This window comes from Lissotriton vulgaris, chromosome 1_1 (assembly GCF_964263255.1).
Source record: "Lissotriton vulgaris chromosome 1_1, aLisVul1.2, whole genome shotgun sequence".
NCBI classification, from domain to species: Eukaryota; Metazoa; Chordata; class Amphibia; order Caudata; family Salamandridae; genus Lissotriton; species Lissotriton vulgaris.
This window is the reverse complement of record NC_141685.1, coordinates 1,872,319,612-1,872,344,291: the sequence shown is the minus strand read 5'-3', so window position 1 is coordinate 1,872,344,291 and position 24,680 is coordinate 1,872,319,612. Positions and strand designations below refer to the sequence as shown.

The following is a 24,680-nucleotide window of genomic DNA, read 5'->3' as shown; positions in this document are numbered from 1 at the left end:
AGCTTCTTTGCCTTAGAGTCTATCTCGTCACTACAATACCTTGCGTATCTCAGAATCTCGTCTAAAGGTTTGTTTTGCCAACAGATCAGATGCTGCTGGATCATTAGGCATATTTCTGGTCTTAATCCGAGGACAAACTTTGAAACAAACTGTCCTATATCCTTGGGATCCATCACATCTAACCCGCTGTACTGCTTGAATGCTTTCAGCAATCGCTCGTAAAACTCATGAACTGTCTCTTTCGGCTCCTGAGTAGTTCGATCTATTTTTACCCAGTCTATGTCTTGCACCGGCACTTTCTCTTTTAGCCATGTTATTACCCTCTCGTATTTCTCCATGACTCTATGAGATGGACCATTCGTCCTGGCTTCTCTCGTTGGCTCACAAGTGGGCCAGTCAACACTAAGCTTGCACGCCGTCCACAAGTCTCCGGGTACTACGATATCGAACAGTGTGTTCAAATCGATCCACAGTACCTTCGAGATCTTCACGAATCTTTCTACCTGCTTGTACCACTCAACAGGGTTATCCCTAAGCTTTGGGAAGGAATTAGTAAATGCCGCCAAATCCCCCCTACTCCAGGGCACATGAACGTAGCTTCCATTCGCGATTTCTCGCAACGGGAAGGCTTCCATTCTCATCAAGTCTGCGTCCTGGGACTTCTCAAGCACACTCCGTCTAACGGAGCCCTTCTTGGACCATCTTTCCTCCCATCTATCCAGATCTCTCCATATCCTGATACTTATGATCAATTCCCTTATGTGAACCTTCAGCGCGATCGTTCTACGATCATCCAAATCCTGATCCGTGCATGTTAGCCTATGGTTGCTCTGTAAAGCCCTAGTTCGTGATAGGTCTACCATGTACCTGTTTGCCAAATTAGATAAGTTCTCATGAGCTGACCTCGCTCTTCGAGTAATATCTTTCGATAAGAACAGTATCTCATCTGGTGTATACGAGGCTAATCTCTCTAATGACACTGTACCGTCAATCAATTCATCCAGATCTGCCTTCAAACTCATTACGTCAAGTCGTTTTGCTTTTATTTCCGCTTTCAGCATCTCAGTTCTGTGTTCTTCTCTCATATCTCTCTCACCTCCACTATGCGCCCTACGCCTGAGCACAGGTGAGTTATGAGGAGCTCTGCTTCCTTCTCTTCGTTCCCACCCCTCGAGATCCCAAGCCTTTCCGTCTTCACGTGGGGTATGGTGGAATAATGCTCTATCCTCCAACCCTACATTCCGTCTTCTAGGCTCGGTTTCTCCAGCTATGAGATAGGATTCACCATTCTGCTCTAGACCACTGTAACTCGCTTGCTGTCTGGTATCACTTAACAGACGATAAGGACCTTCATGGCTCCCCATGCTCCCGCGATCTCTTTCGTGATCACCGGATGGATGGCGAGACGTTTCGCGACTCCCTATATTTTCATGACTCCGACCGCTATCACCAGATGCATGTCGAGACGCTTCGCGACTCTCCATGTTTCCGTGACTCCAATGTCTCGCCTCCTCACCCGGGGCATGGTGTGTGCATCTAAAGGTATTCCGGTACTCCTGTGTCCTACGTTCCCCTTCACTGAAGGTGACGCGAGGCACTTCGCCACACCCTGTACTTCTATCTTCGCATATTAGCCTATTGCTGTTATCAGTAGGACAAATGTCTCTTCTGCTTTCTTGACTTCTTCTCTCCCACTCGGGGCTGCTTTCACCCGCTCCGCAATGAGAGAGAATCTTGTTATCCTGCTCTCTCCACTCGGATCCCGTTTCTAAACTTCTATTCCGCGCTTCTTCGGCGGCGTCCCATTCTCTCAGGTATTCCCTTAATTCCTTATGGGTTTTCGGTTTAGGACCCCTCAAATCCATTGACCCTCTTCGACCTCGCTGTTCTACTCTGGGACCCGTTGCAGAATCTAATGGGGTACTCCGACTTATTGGTGCTCGTATTTGCCTGTGGGTATTCATTGTGGCATTCCTATTCTCTGCTCCTTCACTGTCCCATCGTGCCTGTTCATCCTGCTGGACCCCTTCCGGGTTGTATATTGACACAATAGGGCCTATGGTGACCGGGACCTGTAAAGCGTCCGGCATTTGGTACGACCTAGCGCATTGCGTCTCTGGAGCCTTCTGAACCACAAATCTTCCCACTACTCTCTGTTCTGAACTAATTTGGGGTATCTCCTCAGCCTTGGTAGCGTCCCACTCTGTTACTGGGATCGACTTATATTCCCCCCACCTAGTTCCGTCTGTCTGCGGCAATATGGGACTCGCAAGTTCCCCACTGTATGGAGGTGGTCTGTCTGTCAATAGCCTCTCTAGCAGTTCCTCCTCCGACTCACTTTCTTCATCTTCCTGTTCTAGAGGTTTCTTTTCTCCCGCAACTTCCAACATCGGGTACAGTTTATCTGCTTCTATCTTCTGCACCCTCCATTTCTTAGCTTCATCGTCCCATTTAGCTTCCTGCACCGCCTTTACCGATCTTCTCACTCTTTCTTGGCGCCTCTTTACGCCCCTTTCGTGTGCTGTTCTAAACCACACACCAAGAGCTTCGAATTGTGTTGGCCTCGGTAGAGGTCTCATTGAAAGCATCGTCGCCTTCAGTTGATTCAACACTTCTAATTTAAATGTTCCAAATCTTGGAAACGCCAGTTCTTTTTGCCCTTCAGTTAGCCTGTGCCACTCGGAAATCCATAATATCGAGTGTAAGCCTACATTGACTGCCATATGATATGCTGGTGTGCCTTCTGGTGGAGCTTCTTCTCCGGCATGTAAATTTCTCCTTTTCTTTTTAAAGATTTTTCCTAGACCCTTAAAACACTTCATTTTGATACTTATTTGGGTCTTGATAACAACCACCAATCCCTGTGCGACTCTCGCTAATCCGCCTATCCCAGCACAGTTCTATGCTATTTTCTTCAGCAGCTTCCCTCGTCTCTCAACTCGTTTCACGATCTCACATGCGTTTTCATTCATACATCGAAAAATGACTACTTCCGTCCAAGCGATCACTTTTCTCTGACTGTACGGCCACAGTCTAACTGTAATTTCTACCTCAACTGGCACAGCGTCTTTCCTCTTACGGTCGGACACTTGCCTCAACTGATAGGTTACTTACACACAGTAAACGTACGACCAGCGTCCGTTACTCATTCACTCACACATACGCTCCCCCTATCATCGGTCTGTCGGGAAATCAATGGTACCTCATGACCCCCTTTCAACGGTAGACAAATTACTCTGGGTGTTCGATACACCCGAACCACTTAAGTCCTCTGGACATAAGATTTCATCCGGTTGCGCGCGCTCACAACCTTCCCTCAATCACACTACAGGCATTCAACTCCGCTTGACATTACAACACAGGAACAACATAAAACACCGCAATCTTACAACGCATGACCCTTATACTCACTCTCGACCGATTCTGCTGCTTTTCTCTCGACGCACCGTCAGCACCTTCTTCGGCAGGGATTCTTCTTCTGGTCGTCGATGACTAGGGACCTTGGGGTAAACTAAACCTGGCCTAGGTCGTCTTCCTCAAGAAGATAACCATCATTACTCTGCTACCAACTGCGGGGAATGAGATTTTGATATCAATTTATGAGTATGATAAATTTAATAAAGAATCCCATTCGTCTGTTTGGACCGCTCTTATCTGTCATTGAGGAAAGGACCACCCCCGCCTTGGTTAGACAAACCCCATTAACTGACGCCACTCTGAAGAACCACTTACAACTGATAAAGTTTTAAGAGTTTATATAAAGATTAATATGAATACGATACAATCCACTCAGGATAAAATCTCAAGGTATACAATTTACAAATCAGCTTCAATATCAGCCTCTTAAGCTTCGGTGTGAAGTGGTTCCTTCTGCGTCATCTGCAGTAAGATAAAAACAATCATCAAGTTAATCTGTCCCTACTCTATACTAAGTGTCAACCCTACTTCGCCAGCTTCTTCCCTAAAAAGGTGTCAGCAGTTTGACTTCCAAAGAAGTTCAAACTCTCTTTAGCCTCTAAAGGAAATCTTAAGTTTCAGAAGCAGTACCCTATCTGCCTACCCATCCGCTCTCTAAGGGTCCTCGGCCTACTGCTCCCTTGCGCTCTGATGTCCTAGCGCATCTGCTCAAGACATCTACCCTTCGCCCTTGTTCTGAGCAATTCGTCTCGCCGTTCCTAATCTCCCAATTGCTAATTGCTCTTCTCTTCCCTGATTGCTCTGATTGCTCTCTCCTCCCCGGGGTGCTGTCCCTAAAATACACAATCACAGTGTGGGTGGAACGCCCCTTGACGCCCACCACGGACTTCCCCCGATGATGTCAACTTCCTGCTTCTTCCATTGGTCCATTCCTTGCGTCGTTCGTTAAGTTGACCCTTCTCCTTTCGATGTCATCTTCATCATCTCATCGTCGACATTTATTGACTCTTTCGGCTCAAGTGTCATAGGAACTTGGACAAGGCCTTAACTTATCTGTACACTTCTTAACCTTCTAGATCATGTGAATGGTCTTGTCAAAACATAGTCCACTTCAACATATGCCTCTCCTCACGTTCGAGCAACATGTTCCGTCCGGCATTGTCACCTTAAATCTAACAAGTGCTAGACTTCTCGGCTCTCACGTCCACATTAAACTATTTACGACTTTTACAAACCCTCTAAATTACATTCTTGTGACTATGCTCCTTCGAACTCTTGGTCAGTCAGGTTACAAACACAAATGACCTAAACTTCTTCTAGCATTCCTACAGAAACTCTCTATACAGTATAACCTTTGGCCTACATTTATATATTCGTACTTTTAACAAACGCCCTAGTTATACTTAAATACATTCTACATCAGACATATATATATAGAATACGACTGTATAGAATATAACCTATGCATTCTCCTTGGTTACATTATCATGTACGTTTATGCTTTTCCACATTACATTTCTCGCCGCTTCTCCTATTTAGAGCTACACATATACGCGAATTCTACTGTGTACGTTCTACATTTCATAAGCATTTCTACATTTCTACATATACCCATCATGTATACAGGCCTTCTAAATCTAATGCATTTTAACATGTGAATACATTTATTTTTCCTATATCATGTTATCATATTCGTTGGCTTTTATGTTATAATTGTCAACTTTACATTACGATATACGCTTCATTCCTACGTTTATAACATATACGTCTAAATATGGTTACGATGTATTTTGCATTCAAATTGCGCTCTCTCAGTAATATGAGGTGGAATATTAATCATGTGAGTACTGGCCGGACGACTTGTAGTTTTTTGATTGTGAGGCCTCTTTCTTGTGGGTTTGCCTAATGCTGACGTTCTGTGGGGCTCTGAGACCCCAGAAACAGCGTGATGGGTGGGAAAGGTGATGAAATGCTAGGTGATTTGTGTGTCAGTTTGTCTGTTGGGTTTTGCTGAGGTAGTAGTATTTTTGTTGAGATGAGATCTTATTAGTGTAGTCTTTGTAGGAACCTTGCAAGGGTCTAATATGCGGTCATTTTATATTTTATACCCATTTTGGGCTACTCTTGCTGGGTGTTTGTGCTTTTATTCTTTGACTTTTAAAAAGGAACTACTTTTCTGCCGATATCAGTTGGCCCCTCAGTGTGTTAGGATAAAGCATACAGGCCCACGCGTTTGGGTAACATGGGTAGTTGTACCTGGATGTTCAACATGAAATTACATTAGCCAATCAGTTGCTGCACTGTGATTACATCCCTGCAACATCAGCGCTCATGGCAATGCTCCCAATAATTGCCATTTCTCTCTGTTTATTGTAACGTAGATTACCTACATGGAGTCTTCTGTTTTATCATTTCAGATCTTCACCCCTCTATAAATTCCCTCCCCTGCATATAGTACATGCTGCTCCTAAGAAACTCGACACTGAAGCATATATGTGCAGTAAAAAGCAGTTTCTAGTCAATATCAGATTCTAAAGTTGGCCATGGGGCAAATGTATACTTGCGTTTTGTACTGGGACCTGCTTGCACATTTTACTCACTGTGATTAGAGGCCATGGAATTATTAATATTTCCATTGAGTCAGACCATGGGAGAATCTGTTTGCCATTATTATCTGGAACGCCATCCCAGACGACATCAGGACTATCTGGTCATTCACAAAATTAAAAAAAACATCAAAAAGTCCTTTTTCTCAACCGCTCCCTCCCGAATGGATAGCCGCCATCTAAACACAAATACCTGCTCGTCGTCTCTCCCAGTCATTGTAGCTCTAACACTTTCCTCCTCCCTGCTATTTCACTCCTATCTGCTCCTCCCCCCCAAGTTGTTCTACCCTAAGACGACGTGCACCCTATGAGGTTATCTCAGGACTCAAGGACTACCTCAATGCTGCTCAGCACACTTGGACTTTGCGTACCTATATGTAGAATACTGTTTTATTATATGAATCTTGCTCAAAAACTGTTGTGAAGTGCTTCGATACCCTCGGTCAGACTAGCGCTATATAAAACTCCTTAATAAAATAAAATAATGCATTATTCCTGGGACAGGGGGTTGCTTCCATTGAGGCCATCGGATTCCTAAGGAGGTTGTTGGATAACAGAGCAGATAAATGATATAAAGTGTGAAGTGAGACATTCCCTCACAGGGTATTTATTAGTCGAGATGTCAATCCCAGGGTCTGCAATTTATGCAGGCAGTGCTGAAGTTAAATCACCTGATATTTTGAGTATGAAAACCAAGAACTATTATTATTATTATTATTATTATTATTATTTATTTTTATAAAGCGCGTAGTCACCCGGGAGTATCCCAGCGCTAATAAAAACCCTAATTCAGCAACTAAGCAACGAAAATAGTGTGACAGGTCCCTCTTTGACACAGATGAAGGTGGCCACTGAATGGGAGCCCCCACACTGGATAAATTAGGAACTGGAGGGGGTTCCTAATCTATGTTGAGGGTTTTTGGATTTATTACATTATAGTGCCTGTGATGTTAGGGAGGGATCAGATGTAAAGATGAAAGTGAACTGAAGCAAGATGCTTGTAACATCAATGAGCAGCCAAATGGAGAGTACATTTTCAGAATGGAAATATAGTACTTTTACTGATAAGTATAATGTGTCGATGATTTTTGCTAAGCATTAACATTGATTGCCCCTAGAAAAGTTAGCCTTTTGTTTAGGAGGCAGATGAACAAGCCATTGAATGAATGAGACTACTTCCAAGCCTGGGAGGGGTCCAAGCAAGGAGGAAGATGTAGAGACCCTAGTGATGTTAGCGGTATTTAAAAGCAAATGACAACACTGCGGTTAAGGCAACCATTAGAAGACCAAGTTGACTAACTCTTCAACCACGGAGTGTCAAGCAATGGTCACAACGATGTCCTGCCAGGCCAAGGTTCTTCCCTGTAAGGAGACAATAAAGGAGTTGCACCATCAACATACAAAACCACTGTCCTCTCAGGCTGGCACGTTTTCACAGAAAATGCTAAATTGAATATCCATGGAAGGCAAGAAATGTTAAGCAGAGGGTTAAAATATATATAAAAAAAACATCTCAGCAGAAAACATTCACACATTTCTAACAGAAAACAAGCAGAAATTTGTTTGAGGTTTTAAAGTCCTCCTCTCTTTATTTACTTAAAAGTAGAAACACAGCAGGTGCTGTACCACAGAAAGCATTTGTAGACGAAGGGAGTTAACACAAAGTAGAACATCGTTTCAAGAAACAGATGTTCTAAGCACAGTAACGATTCAAATGAAAAGGACCCACAAAATGCACAAACACCCTTTTCATAATATATATTTTGAGTCTTTCCACCACAATCTCTTGCAGTCTTGTTGCTGGATTTTGTGTCGATGCAAACTCCAGCTTGATCCAGTGTTTGTCTTTATGTCCTTTACCAATGTACAAACATTCCAGGAATGTGTATTGCTTTTAGCATATGAAACACTGACAACCAATACAGTGTACGGACTGATCCAGTTCTATGCTTCTACTCCCACACAAGGGATCCCCGCTTTTGACTGTAAGTCACTCGGGGGAGGGCGGAGACTCTGACAGTGGTGGGCGCCCAGGAACAAAGCAGGAGCAGGGAAGGGGGTCCTGCTATCAGTGCATTTCATTTTCTGTATTTACACAGCAGTTAATTTCAATCACAATTAAGTTGTATAATTTTCATACTATTCACAGTGCATTCATTTGTAGTGTAACAAAACACTGTACATGTCATTAAAATAAAGTTTTTGTATAAAAATATAATATTTTACGTATTTACAAAATCATATGCCTAGTGTCACACACTACAGAACGATACTTCAACAGGTACACAATTCCACAGGAACAAAGCGTGCAAACATATATGGAAACAGTCTCCCCTCTGTGGCCTCTAAAACTCCTGCTTGTATGTCATAATTGTCATGTTTTGAGACATATATATGAACATTGAATCAGAGCCTTGCCACTGCTGTCAGGAAACCTTGGAAGGAGCTGCTAGAAAGGCTTCAACTGCTAATGAAAAGCTGACTGAAAGGCATACCATGTTTATAGAGATGCACATTCAAAATGATTTTCCAAATGAGAACAGTTTTTTATTGTTTGCACCTCAAACCATTATAGTTGATCATTTTGTGAGAAATCTGGCTCACAAAAGGAAGATGACTAATTAAACCTGCTTTATATAATCTTCAGGAGATTTCTAAAAAAAACAGCACTTTTGGAACCTAGACACATTTTCCCTAAAAGGAACAATCAATCACCTGGGTTGGGTTTGTTGTCTTTTCTTTGTAAATCACACACCTGTTCCATTGTTTGCTGTTTATAAACCAAACACCTGGATGGAAAGTCTGTATTTTGGCAACATATTTCTAGTGACATAATTCCATAAAAGAGCCCCGATACATTTGTACATTCTACACATTTAAACAGTAATTGTTTTTGTACATAGTGTGTGCATTTCAAGTGTGTTTCAAGAAGTATGTGGTCAACTCATGTTGGCGACTGTGGTAACTAGATGGCCATCATCATATAATTAACATTGACCACATACAAATGGTGCATATATTCTGAGGGGCCTCATGAAAGGAACACTATTTCACAGTGATCCATGTTGAACTTGATCCAGTTGTTTCTTCCTATGCAGCATGCATTGCTGGCCAGAAGCAGAACCAGCAAGCATCTCGAAAAGCACACATGGGCCAGTGGTTGGCTCAAAAGTGGGTGAAACTGCTCAATACACAAGACCTGATGGACAAGATGGGACTAGAGAAGAGGGCTTCCTACAGGTTTGCATTAGATCATTTTGGACCAAGTCGAATCATGTGAATTTGGTTCAGACAAAACTATATCCATGAAAACCTAACCTGATAAAAGTCATGTTGCAAGGTCACTTTCCATAAAAAATGCCCAGGCACCTGGTAGCATATTGCGAGGTAGGATCATAAAATGGCTAACAAAACGACCCAAAAACAAACAAAATCAAGGGAGGAAAGAGAACAGGGGGCCTAAGATTGTGATAAAGAAAATAGGAGGTAAAAAAGGTGGTATGAGGTAGGGAGGGGTTAAATGGCAGGGCAGCGAAGGGAACTAAAAGTTATAGAATAATGCCTAACTGTCTGCCTTAGTGCAGGAATTTTGGAAGGGAGAAAAGCGGATTAGTGTAGTAAAGGTTTTGGAATGCTAGATATATTTTGGGGTTTATTCTAGAAAAGGAAAAAAGGAAAGGATTAGACATAGCGGAGAACGAAAAGGGGGCACCAAAGAGAAAGCAAGGAGTTGTAGAAAAACAGAGGCTTAAAGTGGAGTTATAAAGAGATGAGATGGTATGGGTCTTTCTGTAACAGCCAATTAGACAAAAAATCCGTGGAAAGGACCAAGTGTCAGTCTAAATGCATAAACCAGGACAATACCATGTTATTTAAAAAACAAAAATACGTGGTTTCATCAGCCACTTCTAACTAGAAAGGCATTCATCAGGTACGTTTTTCAGTGCGGCCAAATGTACAATTTAATTTGTGCAGAGGATTGGTGGGTTTGAAACTTAAGCCCTTGCCAGTGAACCGAGATTCAAGGCGGAAAAAACTAGCTCATTCACAAGGATATTAAAATGGTAGACAAGATGATAGACCCATGTACTATATAGAGAGGGCTTTCAGAAAATACCCAGGTGATGACAATAAAATATGAGAGCAACTGGGGAGGACACTGAATATCAGTTAGAAAATACAAACGAATGTAGGTGTTAAAAAGAGAACATAGATGAATGGTAAGACAAAGGTGTGTGATGGAGAACAGATGACCGGATACCAGGGCAAGAGATGGGTAAAGATGTATAAAAAAAAAGAGGTAGGCCTATTGTACATGTCTTGTACTGTATTGTATTGTAATTGCATTTATATAGCCCTCACTACTCCATAAGAGGCGACAAAGCCTTTTTTTTCAGCGAGTAGCACGCTTCTCCGGAACCCATAAAGAATTAGTGGTGAGTTAGTATATTGAAATATGAAGGTAATATGAGTGGTGGATAAGTAAGTTAGTTACTTGGATTGAGAAGAATAGTAGAGGGATATAAGAGGATGCCAGTCAACTATCTAAGACTCATAGTTTAGAATGTAACCAGATAACACAAAGGAGAAAGAAATGGTTAGTAAAAATATCAACAAGTATCAGTTGCAACCAACTGCGCCATTGCCCTTTATGATCTGAGAAGCACCTCTGTGCTGCAAGTGGGAATGGACTTTGCATCAGTCGGCACTGTAAATGTTGAGACACATGATGCAAAACCAAAAAAAAGTCCAATGTCGCTATTCTAGCTATTTGCCTTTCGAGCATGATTTCCTTCACCCTCTAGACAGTCATGTTCTTCGTATATATAAAGGCAACATATAACATTAAGTTTCTCATGGTCTAAGTTCGCCTTAGTGAATCGGGTCCCAAGTGTTTATAGCTTCTCATATGCATATCCTTTGTTGGAATGTTTTCAAGGAATGAAATCATTTATGTATGACTTTGTGACTCCTCAGCATTCAACGCATAGGGCACTCCCTTGTCCCCTTGATGGGTAGGTAGCAGCCGCGGCCCGTGGAGGAAGTTCCATGGGACAGGCAGGCGGGGCGGGTGAGGGGCAGGGTGGGGGGTGGTAAACACTGGAATATGGATGATTGCAGGTAAGTAAATAATTAAATTAATAAAATTAATTTCGTTGCGCGCCCTGCATCGCAAAATGCGAATATGAAGACGCATAACATTGGAGGGGTTGGGAGGTCACATGGGACAGGGCAACAACGTCACAAACTAAAAGTCCTATGCATGTTATTATCTCACAAAACACCTGACATATTTAATTTTAACACAAATTTGTAAGAGCCTGTAGAATTTTCAAGTAGGTGTTGTATATGAAAGAGTAAGTCGCAGTTAACAACTGCAATTCTGTACCGGTCTCTGATGCACTGGAAGTTATTCCAGCCAAAGCATAAGCAAGCAGTACATGGCCGAACCGGAAATGGTCGCTGTTACAATATCAATAAACACACAAAAAATAATTTGAGTTTAATATTTTTGGAAATGCTTCCTGGAGGATACTTACTGATTGTATTAATTATTCTGTACATTTTGACCAATAATGGTGTGAGAACGCTTTTATTGTCCTGGGCTAATCTACTTCGTTTTTATAAAAGTGAATAGAGAGAGTACTGGTTGCTGTCAATACATTTCAGGAAGGTATTTGTTAGAGGTCTTTGTGTAGGACGGCACAGCTGTGACATTCTTACATATATCTACGACATGAACATGAGTGTCCTGTCTTCTGTTTTCTTATTTTTCGCACTCTTTACCCTCAAAGAGACAGTGGCGCATCCTTCAACACACCAACCCCTCACTTGAAAAAGGATGCATTATATGTTTGCTATTTGAATTCAACCAAGTATTAATAAATATTCAGTCATCCCCTGCCACATTCAGTGGGCCTCGTGCCATTATCGAAAAGCATTTGCTTTGAACAGGTAGTGATGCTTTAAATGGAAAGTGAATGGGCTCTTTGTACTTGGTACCTGTTGTTGGAGGTACAAAGATGTCTTTGCTGCTGTTCATGCTCTGAAGTATCAAGAGACAATTCTGGTTCTAATTGCCTGGTTGAGCTCTGGCATCCAGTCAGGGGCCTGCCAATCAAGATGCCTTGCTCTGTTTGGCTTCCCCCTGTTGGGTGTGTACCGTCAACTCTTGAAACGTCCCATGGCTTCCAACGACATTGTATTCTATCCTCCAACTAGTGCAATGAGGCAGAACGTGTCTGCCAGTGTGTCCACACACAATGACAGCTGGCAGTGAAAATGTGGTTGACACAACATTGACTTTGTTTGCACTGCTAACAGAGTGTTCCACAACAGCCATGGAGATGGGTAGCTGATCACGTGTCTCTGTCCTTGTCGATGTCGTCTTGAGATGACAGAAGTGAGGGGTACGGAGCCACACACTTGATGTTGACGTACGTTGAGTGCACGTGGACATAATGCTCCCCGATAAATGTGGAAAAGATGCCGGATATTCTTGAAACCAGTTCAGAAAATGTTGGGCGCATTTCAGACCTTGGATGCCAACATTTCAACATGACATCGAACCTGTATTTAGAACAGACAAGCACAAAAAAGATCTGCTTAGTTGTTCAGACACATTATTTTAAATACAATGCTTAGTAGGAGGCAACCCATCCAAACATTACAACTCACAAAAGGTTAACTTACAGTGGGTCAGGGCAGTACTCAGGCTGCAGCAGCCTTCTTCCTTGCAAGAGGTAGATGGTTATATCAAATGAATTGACGTCAGAGTATGGGGGAGCACCTCTGGTCATGAGTTCCCAAAGCAGAACACCAAAGGACCACTATAAAAGGAAAAGGAACATAAAGCATTCGTTTTTATGACATATGAAGTGGAATATCACAAGGTGATTTGGTTGAACACTCTTTAATTCCTGCACTAAAATAGTAGTTGTGAGTATGTTGGAATAGAGGGGGTTTATTACAGAACCAGGTAAATACCAATACCCCACGTTGAGGTATTTACCGGATGTAAAATGGTCAGAGTTGAGGACCTGAATATTAAGTACTGCATGCAGATTTTGTATTTGTAGAACAACATCTACTTGTTTTACATTTTGTCTGGGCCTTTTGCCTCTGATAAAGTTTGCAAAGTTATATCCAGCAAAATCTGTCAGTAAAAAACAGTGGGTGCATCTTTACATCATTGCTTCATTCCAGTCAGAAGTTATACTAATGGAGGCAGATACGACTGTAGCCAGGGTGCAAGACATATAGTATCACTAAAGTAAAATAGGGGCACAGTGCAGAAAGCTAGGGGTTCTGAAGAGGAACTAAACTAAGGAAGGTATACCTGTGAGGCAGTGACATCCATGGAGGGACGTCATTAAGTATCAAACAAAGTCAGAATATCAATCACTGGTAGATAATGAGGCAAGAGATCTACCAGCAGACATTATAGCCAACCATCTGGGCAGGGTATTAAAGACTAAGTACATCCAGTTCAGTAGACTTCATGCCAAATAGAGAAACACATTTAAATCCAAGGTGATTATATGGCCTTCTGGAATGTCTCAAACAAAAGGTACCTGATATTAATATTGCCTCTCAACTGATGCAGCAAAGGCAATTTATAACGTGGGCTAGCGCTCCATAGTTAGCTAAATTGGTTAACGGACTAACATTTTGTTCCTGTATTCAGCCACTTTATTTGGAACAGATAGCCAAGGTGCCAGTGATGGGAGCCTCGTTGGGCACCTCTTTGTGGGAAAGGGCGCAATCAAGGTTGCCCACTATCTTTTCTACTCTACCTATTCCATTAAGTGTTCACCAGCTGGCTCAGAGGAGAGCCCCAGATCAGAGGTTTTAGACATTTTAATATATTGGATGAAAGGATATTGCTGTATGCTCGTGATACCCTTCTGTATATTTCTGGTCCTGTACTTTCTATGCAGATAAACATATATTTTGAAGCTATTTGGTAGACTTGAGATTGAAAATGACCTAAACTAAGAGAATCCACTTCAGAACGAATGCCCTCAACCATATTTTCAATGGCGCTTCCAGGCAGAAAAAAGGGTTTTCAATACTTAGGCGTCTCTGTGACACAAGGTAGGGAGCAATTGTTGGAGCTCAACTAGCTGGAGGCACTGACCAAATTCAAGGAAGACGTTCAGCACTGGAGATGGCTCCCACTCTGTTTTGCGTCATGGAGCACTCTATAAAAAGTTGGTTCTCCTCACAATTCTGTACATACCCTACATTACATCTTACTAGGCTCCAGAACAATTCTACAAGAGAATCGAACTTGTATTTTACACCCTGTTAAAAGATGGTGGCCTTCCAGAATTTGACATTTTCGATGCTTCCAGCTGAAACTATTTGGAAAGGTACAGGGTGATCAATATAAAAGGGCACACACAGGGGCTAAATTGTTGTGAGATCATCTGTCTGGCTACAAACATTAAACTATGGCGAAATCCGGTAAAAATGACTCTTGTGTCAGGTAAGAATATCTTATAGAAGGTGATGCTGACATTATGGAATGAATAGACCCTAACAAAGAACACAAAACCTTTTTTGTGATATCAAACCAATGGATGCAGGTAGGGACATTGTCTGATTAAGGGATAGTGCAAAAGCCTCCAGGCTAAAACAACATGGCGAAATGTGGGCTGTCTATGGCAGCAAAGAAGTCCTCCTTATACAAAGGGAAGCGTATATTCAAAAACATTTGAGTAAATTTGGTGATCCTGAAAGAAGTTCCATGGTTTGATAGGGTAGAAAATTTAAATTTTAAGGAAAAGGGAGGCAGGAATTACGAACAGAAAGATTCAAACAGTGTGAAAGGAAATGAGGTAAAAATGATAACATTGGAATAACAATTAAAATAGACAGTAAAAATAGCAAGAATGCATAGTACCTTTTATTGCACATCTTTACTTAATTATTCTCTTGTTTAGATGCAGAAAATCATCTCTAAAATATTTGTGTTTTAAAAAAACAGGTTTAAAACATAATAAACCCAAAGAAGAAATCATATTTGGCTTGCATGTTTTGGATATTTGCCATTGACTACGGTAAAACAAATGGGCCATATTTATAAAAACTTTGCATAGGTGCAAAGTGACCATAAGCGACACAAACTTACAGAGGACCACGGGGTGAGTAGACATTACTGGTCTCAGCCGTGGTGGTTAAGGCCTCCACTCCCAGGGCCCGGCCTACTACGGGCTCTGAGACACTGGGCCAAGTGTCCCTTTAGCATTTAGCTGTCAATGGTATCGCTGTTTGAGCAATCCGAGACTTCTCGGGGAGGAGGTATGGGTATGATGAACACAGGTTCACAACTCAACATACATCCATCAACTTTAATAAAATGATGGTACAGTCCAATAAATGTTTTTATTAAAAAGGGAGTATTTATCCTCTAAAACAAAGTACAAAACAGCATACTACAAATAATATAAACAGTCTTCATAAAAAAGGCATGATAGCTTTACCCGGGTTAGCTCACAAGTACCTCTTTCTGTTCTAAAGACCATGGTTATACCGTATTTGTGTGAAGTGACATCCAAGCTAAGCCCTGTTAGCGAGTTTAAGTCTTAGACCTTCTACTATAACTATGTGAAAGACAAAGTGTCCCCGCCTGTCACCCGTCATTCAGAGCAAGTTTCCCCTGTGGTGGCCCGGCAGTGAGCAGAAGTCAGGACACTGAAGTCAAGGAGGCAGGCACCCACGGCACTGCTCCGGTAATGTGTTAAGCCTCTCTTTGAGTCGAGCGGCAAGCTTTGGGTGCTCCTAGATTCAGATTGCTGAATCGTTGCTCTCCAGGCTACAACAGTACACAGGGTGAAAGCCCTCTTCTGAATCTAGCACTGCACCAAGGCAACGGACATTAATCTTCACCTGCACCTGGCATACATGGGTCGCAAGGAACTCAAACAAGCCTACAGCCTTCCGTAGGTGCTGCACAGGGGGATGGCCCTTCTCTTGATAACGTGACACCAAGGGCAATATCCCTTATTCTTCACTGGGCCCCACCTGTCAAACCGGTGTCATATGCACACAGATAGACGGCCCGATCGCTGCGAAGATGCTTACGGGCAGATAACCCGGTCAGTTAGGCTATCCTGATGAACCAGAATCTTACACTCCGCTCACTGCATCCACTCTGCAGGATCGCTATTGGACCTTGCTCCCTCCAGGCAATCGCCTTCTCCTCACAGGGTTCTCTAGTCTTGGGTTTGGCAGAAGTTGATACTCCATGCCCAAAGTGAGTGCGCTTGATTCTCCTGGGTGATGTCCCCTCACACAGCCTGGGAGACTAGCCTACCCTTGGTCCCAAGTCCTCGTCACAACAGGCAGAAGTCCGGCTGAACTTCTCCATGCCAATGTACAGCTTCAGCTTGACAATTTGGAAGTCTCAAGATCCCCTTTTCATAATCCATTTCTAGACACAAATGTGATTTTGTGTTTCAAAATAAATGTTGCCAATTTTCGAAGTGCCTATTTCTCAGTTTTGTTCATCATCCAGAGTGCTATCTGTCACAGCAGGAGTGTCTCCAAATCAGAGAGCCCCAACACAGGTTATGGGAGTAACTAGAATATCCCACCTTTATGTCAGTCTCAGTGATAAGTGTATCAAGCGGTTACAAAGTCCCCAGCCCTACTCCTTATGGTTCCCTTATCAGCCGATCTCCTTCCTGAGATGTGACTAGGATCTTTTGACCAATAAACGCTTTTAGAATCAAAGAGCCCTTTTAAAGACTTCTGGAGAGCCTGGCTCTTCCTTCCTCCAGTGTTTGAACTATTGACAGGCACTCATGCATTCTTAGTGCTACATGCAAACACGTATGTGGCCCTTCATGTGCTGTACCACTTCCCGGGCACACCACACACCAGCGCGATGCACTTACACATGCATCGCTGCCTCCATGTACTGTAGCTTACAGTGCATACCAGACTGGCACACGTATACAGCAATGCAGTCCGCACTCTCACAGACACACGTTATCTCACTGTACAGTAGCACAAACTGGCTCATGTACATCCCAGTGTGCTAGACTCCGATATGCACGTGCTGTTCCCATGTGCTGTAGCACACGATAGCTTATGTAATCCTAGAGCGGTGGACTGCAACATGGATGGGCTTTCTCCATGTAAAGTAGCATACACTGGCTCACGTACATACCGGAGCGACGCACTCAAACATGCATGTGCAGTCAATATGTACTGTATCTATCACACACTGGCTCTTGTACAGACCAGCGCAGTGCACTCAAACATGCTGCTCTGTCTCCCACATCCATCCAGATGTACGACATGGCTGAGCTGAACACACAGATGTGGAACTTCCTATAAGTGAGCTTGTGTGTCCCACTCTGTTGACACAGGTCAGAATGCCTGGCCATATTACTTGATTACTTACTATAAAAAATGGTATGTTGCCAACACAGCACTCTTGCTACTTAGCTCCTGGTAATGGTGGTAGCCCTCCATCACTATGAAGGTAGCACATGGTGTGCCCCTCCAAGTCTAACCAGACCGCAACCTGTGAGACAGGCCTATTCTCCATGTTCGCCCATGACCACAATTTTGCTGGGAAGTTGTAGTTATGACCGCAGCTTGGGCACTCAGGGCAGGTGGCCATGTCTACCACCAGAGGAGGGACTTTTCCGTACCAACATTCAAGTTGTTATTTACATTCGCAAAGTAGTGCAACATGCTACTTTGCACTACATTGTATCAAGGGGCGATACATGAATATTCCTATGCTATCACGCATAGATTTTGATGCAGATCCCTAGCTTCTAACATTTGTAGACAGGCTTGGTGCTAAAGTGTACACCTCCTTGAGGCAGGAGCACATTAGGAGGATTTTGTTCCTCCAGACCTTTCCCAATTTGCCTGTGTGCTGTGCAAATACAAAGTGAACAACATTTAATTTATTTCAGAGCATACAGTTTTGTATTGGGAGGGTTCCCCACACACACATCTTTGCACTTTAACGTACTATGATGCAAAGGAGTGTGCATGGCACAAGGCTGCTAAATTGTACATCAGTGCTTGGAAAGGGCAGCAGTGCCATATCTTAGTAGACATGGCTTTGTCTTGCAATCTCCATCTCAGACAATGCAGCACAGCAAGCATTACATGACATATTAGCAAATGTACACAGATGTGTCTTAACAACGCTCCTTGATCTTGAATCTTCTCCATTTTACTATCACACACAAGCACAAACAGGTATAATTCCCACATGATCTGGATCCGTTACAGAAATAATTTATGACATGGCAGAGAAATTGTTCAAAGCTAGCACGATAAACGTTTTACTCCCAGAAGCATGACACAGAAGTTATCGATGCTTGGGAAAGTGGACATCACATAGAGCAGCTGAAGATAAAGATGCCAGCAAGAATTAGGAAAGTATAGCCCTTTTACATTTATATTAGAATATTTAACTTCATATGCCCTAATAAAGGCTCAGGGAAGCAAATGTACTGATTGAATAAGACAGAGGTGGAGACCTCGTATATTCTATGGTGTTGGATCAGGCATCTGAAGTGCCTTTACTCTATGATGGAACAGTTCTTCTTAGCGAAGAACCGATCCATGCATCAATGTGATTTTGTGCTACAACTTCACACATATGTTGTGATTGTTCATTTATCTAAACTGTATGACTTTATTTCTGATTTAGGGCCTTATTATGAGTCTGGAGGTTCGTGAACCGCCAGACTCATGGTGGCGGTCTCCCCACCACCCTCCTATGACTAGGGTGGTCGGGCTGCCCTGGTACCATTGCATCCGCCGCAACTGCGGTTCCCTGGTGTTTGTGTGGTGGTTCTCTGAGGCCGCAATATGCTTGTCGGATCTGCTGCGGCCTCACCAAGCATATTACGTGTTTCCTCACAGCCATGTGGATGCACACAGGGGGTACAACATGTGCCCCCCTAGGTGCATGCACACCAGTCTCTGCATAGAATGGACTGTAGCAGTCTATGCTGTGCAGGTACTGCCTTTGACGTTCCCATTGTGGTGTCTATTTCATAGGCACCACCCTGGGAACACCAAAGAACAGCTCTCCACACAGAAGAAAACTCGTAATCTGGAGGGCGATTCAAACATGGGTTTAGCATTGCAGGGCGGTCCCGCTCCCACACGGATGACCTCATAACAAGGCCCTTAGGGTACTTTAAAAACTATTTTACCTAAAAGGAGAATGGAGTCGAGGTGGCACCCATGTTTCCATGCTGTTAGGAAAGGAGCGCATTGCTATAGGCAGCTTCACAATTATCTTTTTGGGAAACTGCTGCCTAAAGGGGAATTCCAGCTGCACTCGTAGCATCAAAGCTAGCTTCCACAAAAAGGATGTGCAATCAATCAAAATAAAACACAACTGACCTTTCACAAGTGCTGAAGATCAACCTAGTGCTGATGTTCAGACAGGGGTTTGAATCATTGCACACATGAGTGCCTTGCCTCACCTGTGGAAAGCTGTGTATTATTAAAACGCGGAACCCTTACTGGATTACCCATTGACACGTAGTGAAAGATGTTGTTGCTCTCCACGGGTAATCACGCCATCAGCCTCGGAAAAGTGGAAGGATGAGAAGTGTTGCCAGAATCAATATCTATATCATGCAGATTTCTCCTGCTAGTTTACTGACAATACTTCTTTCCAAATGACTGATTTGCAGGCAGGTGTATTGCAGATTGACAAGTGTTTTTAGCTTTACTTGCTTGGTTTGAGCGTATCCAACGTTATTACTGTAATTTGTGCATGAGCAACCTCACCACAATTCCCAAAAACTTATTTCAGCCTTTTTCTGAGAAGCCGCCCTCACACGGCCTTACAAAATTCAGTTCAAATCGAGGAACTTTGAGTGCATTATTCCAAGACCGGAAACGGAAGCCAGTTGGTTGGGTACTTGTTAAGCCCCATGCGTCCTGATTAAAACTATGTATAGAGAGACTGAACATCAGTAAGGCCAGCCAAGCTGTTACTGAAGGCTGTGTGGAGAAAATGGAAGACAAAAAAAAATCTGCCACTGAACAAATACAACACAACCATCTGACAATATCAGAAGCACCTTTACATAGGGGGCAGTTTCAACAGAATAATTAGTAAAGATGAACGGGCATGACATTTAGCAGAGAAGTAACATTACCACGTCTGATTTTGTTGTGAACTTCTGAGTCTGCAGGCTCTCCAGCGCCATCCATTTGACTGGCAGCTTGGCTCCTGTTTTATTGTGCACACTGTAGTACTCTTTATCATAAACATCTCGGGCGAGGCCAAAATCGGCAACCTTAACAGTAAACGTTTCATCAAGCCTAAAAAATAAAAAAATGAATGGCAATGCGTAGCAATTAATATATCACCTGTGATCCAAAGAGTGGAAATATGCATTCCTAATCTTGAAAACCTAAGCAAAATCCAAACTACGTTTATTATTTTAACTGCTGCTAATAAAACAATTGAATGTTTGCTCATGTCACACGACTGCCTGTTTATGCTTCAGAATCGTAAATATATGCAACCATTAGGTTAAAATAATCACCAGTTTTAGTATTCCTAACGTTTGAATCACGTATTTCGTTTTGGGGTTAATGCATTAATGATAACAAAAGTACACAGAATGGCCACAATACCTTTTACACAGTGTAGGTTAACAAAAAGCCATTGTTTTAAAAGGTTGAAAAGCAGTCTCTGCCTGTCATGTTATGTATCTGCGTAGTCATGGAGTGTAGGTGCCAACATTAGCAATGCCTACTATTAGAAAATGTCCAATTTTCCTTTTTATACAACATCATTGCTTGCTTCCATTTTCATAACCTCAATTTTGGCTAAAATATTTCTATCTGTGATTCCTTTGTGTATCTGTATGACTGTATTTCTTTGTAAACATCACAGCCATTTTGCATTTTGAATTCCTCTGCTGTCAATATTACACCGGAGAGTGTTATGTGATAACCACACACTGACTTGTATGTCCTAACGTTTGAATCAAGCTTTCACTTTTGGGTTAAAGCATTAATTCTTATAAAAGTGCAAAGAATGCCCACATTACCTTTTGCATTATGCCGATTAAGGAAAATCATTGTTAGGAAAGGTTTAAAAGCAATATTTGCTTGTCGTAATATCTAGCTACGTTGTGGTATAGTATAGGTGCCCTTGACCCGATAAGTGTATTAAACATACACAACCTTATTTATGAAAAGTGTTGCATCGCTGGGGATGAAACAGCGATGCAAACCTTTTCAGTGCGCCATCCTTGTGACACCAAGGATGCGCCCTATTTACTGTAAGGCGCTCCATGCCACAAGGATTTATAGATACATCAGGAATCCTGACGTATCTGCACAAAAATTGCGCATTGCTGGATGTGTGTCTGGAAACAGACGCAACTCTAGCAATGTTTCATTTCAATTGGGACAAGCCCCGTGTAAAAAGGCCTGAGTCACCCCAGGGCCATTTCTGCCATTGGGCCATATTAGGCAGCCGCCTAGGGCGGCAACAGGGTGAGGGCAGCAAAAACACGAGTTTGAGACTGCCTATCACTTTCTTGCAACAGCTTAGGGATGCAGTGGAGGAGAAAGTTAAACGCAGCCCGTCTTGTCACCCTAAAGATGTTTCTAAAGTGAAGGGAGAGTAACAATCCATTTGTGTTGCTGTTGTTTATCTTTGGCGGCTGGGTAATTATGGTAAGGCTCATCACAGCTCTGACACTTCCAATAAATGCTGCTGTTTAGGGGAGGTCGGCTCCAGTGGAGGGAATCGGAAAAACTAACAGTGTTCCCAGGAGGGAACTAAAGGTGCCGTATCAAGACAGTGTTGGATTCGACAAAGGTAATAGCTTCAAATTCTATTTTCAGGGCCTTAGGTAGGCGCCAACTGAACTCGGTACTACACGTTCCGCTTCAATCAAGATGTACCGCATCGGCTAAGGAGCCGTAGCCTTCTTTAATAAACAACTAGCGCCTTGACGACCTCCATACTAACCTCTGCATAAAATATTAATCAGACCTGGCATATGTTGGCTCAGCAGCAGGTGTGCAATAAGTGGCAACTTATGGTCTGAAGAGCAAAATTAAATCCTTGGTCAATAAAATAACAAAAATGCTAAGGGAGGTACAAGTCTGTTTGAGTTATTATACATATTCCAACAGATCTGCAATTATAACAAGGATGTGGCTATCATATACCCATGGGTATATATATCCAGATGACAGTGCTATGCTGTCCAATTACAGCCCCAATGTCCAGTTACTTCCTCAATTACAACCACAGCACCTCATGAAAAGGCACAACTATGTAGGAAAGGCACAGCGATCAGGAACAGCATTGTTGGTAGCAGTGCAGGTTTCAATCATTTTCATCGATTTCTACTATAAGGGCTCAGGGAGATTCTCCACTGGGAACATTTTGAATGATATGGGGTCAAATTGTACACTGATTGGCGCAATAGCCATTGGTGTGCCAAGCCAGTGCAGCCTGACGCTCCCCAGGCGTGGACCCCATTTATTTAAAATGTGCAGTGGATACACTGTGTATGTCAATTGGTGCACCTACTATGAATTTGGTGTATTCCCTTAAGTTAACAATTACATTTAGTATGTCAGTGTCAGAATTTTGACAAGAATTACTTACATATGTAATTGCCAGAAATGTGTCATTTCCACTCACAAACACACATGCTCACATGTTCACTCAGACACATATTCTATCTCTCTGTCTCTCACACAAACACACAATCACACACACAAACACACACACATGCACTCACTGTCTCTCTGACACATAGACAGTTTTTTCCCCCAACTTTCCTGGCTTCAGCTGCCAGCATCAGTCCACTACTGCTCCTCAGCTGCTGTTGCATGGACCCTCAGGCAGCATGCAGTTACTTCCAGGCTCAGGCTCTGAGGCAGGTAACTGAAAGCTGACCTCTGTCTCTCTTCACTGCACAGAGTTGAGTTTTTCACTTCTAGATTTTTCTCTGTACCCTCTTACATCGTGTTACAGGATCGAGTGAGGTCAGAGAGGCTCCTGAGCTCACCCTTTTGCGAGATGGAAAATGATGAGATGACAGCCTGGTACAGGGATGGGCCAGTCACCAAGGCCAGTCTACTCTGCAGCAAAACGAGCAGAGTTGCCACTGTAACTGGCAGTTTGTTGGAAGAGAAAGAATGAAAGTGTATAGAGAGTGAGAAACTGCAGAGGCTTGAATGACAGGGGGACGGAGTGATGGTTGTAAAAGGGAGGGGGCGGCATTTTTCAATTTTCACCTAGGGCGGCAAAACACCTAGAAACTGCCCTGGTCACCCCTTATGCCTGCTTCAAGCAGGCGTAAGGATTTGATGCAGTGACACCGCATAAGTGACTCAGTGAAATCTCATACATTTCACAGCGCTAATTCTACAAGGCTTTTCTGCTTCGGAATACCTACCCTGCATACATTATACCTGTCACAGGTATAATGTAGCGCAGGGGTCTACAAAGTGAGGAATCTGCATAGATGCGTCACTTTGTATATATGGCACAGTCTGGTGCATTTTTTACACCATCGTAGCATCACCAAAAGTGACGCAATGGCAGAGTAAGAGCCTCATTATTGTGGCCCACAAAACGTAATTCTCTAGAGTTGCTCAACAATATGAACAAAATATATATGAGAAATCAGAGTACAGACATACCTAAGTGTGGCAGTTCAGAGTTCATTCACATAGTAATTTACACAATGTTTAAGCACATTATTCGTCATAAATATTTGTTGCCCCTCCGCGCTATCTTTAGAATTAGCTTGGGAACATATTTCTTAAGTGCTGGTGACCTGTCTGATACTCTGTGTTGTGGAGTGTGCCATATGTTTGAGGGTGCAAATGGTTTACAGCCTTCATATATATTGTCACATATACTCGGCGAGCTTATGTTTTAGGCTTAATAAAAAGTGACATGCACTAAGCTTTTATGTAGGTTAGCACCAAGTTAAGAAACAGAAATGTCCAGATCTGGGGCGCATTAGAACAGATAAAGACATGTGAAATTCATGCCTCTAGATTAAGTGGTCACATAAAAGGTGAAGGGAGGAACACATGGAAATAGTTGAAAGCACTGGCAATTGCTCTGGGTAGCATTCCAGCCCTTCGTTTCTGACCCACCTTGCCACTCCAGACAGAGGCCTGCATTATGCAAATCAGGACTGACCCTGCTCTTCATGGGAACAGTCCAGCTATGGCCTTCTCCTGAAGGGAAAACAAGCAATCCTAGACTAGTATCAGCCTTTTTAAGCCTCATCAGCCAGGCAAAGCTTGGATCCTATGACACTTTGAGCAGGAGACCCAAGTCGCGGCATACCCTTTGCCACATAGGGGATTACATCGATAATATAAAAGCTGATGGGAAGAATATTTGCAAATAGTCTAAATCATTGTCTCTGGGTCAAATTCCAACCAATTGTGTTTCACCTACTGTTCCACTCTGTACAAAGGCCTGCTATATGCAAATCAGTGCTGACAACTGCTCTTCATGGGAACAGTCCATCAGTCTCAGCCATTCTGCTTCGGCCCTTGACCTGGCCTGGGTGTGCTCAACTCAGTCTTGAAATGGTCAGTCATATAGCAGGCACTTTAAAAGTATGTCCCACACCATCACTACTGATACAT

The 24,680-nt window shown here is 42.8% G+C and overlaps 1 protein-coding gene across 1 annotated transcript in view; it reads right to left on the bottom strand.

Annotated features, from left to right (window-relative positions):
• Window positions 1-7,581: 7,581 nt before the first annotated feature.
• The window catches only part of MET (MET proto-oncogene, receptor tyrosine kinase), a 426,751-nt gene continuing 409,652 nt past the window's right edge, over window positions 7,582-24,680 (bottom strand). The window contains exons 19-21 of the mRNA XM_086919386.1: window positions 20,186-20,351; window positions 12,717-12,853; window positions 7,582-12,593 (exon numbers count right to left, since the gene is read on the bottom strand). Coding sequence (XP_086775512.1) covers window positions 12,383-12,593; window positions 12,717-12,853; window positions 20,186-20,351 — 514 coding nt within the window. The 3' untranslated portion in view covers window positions 7,582-12,382. The remainder of the gene's footprint in view (window positions 12,594-12,716; window positions 12,854-20,185; window positions 20,352-24,680) is intronic.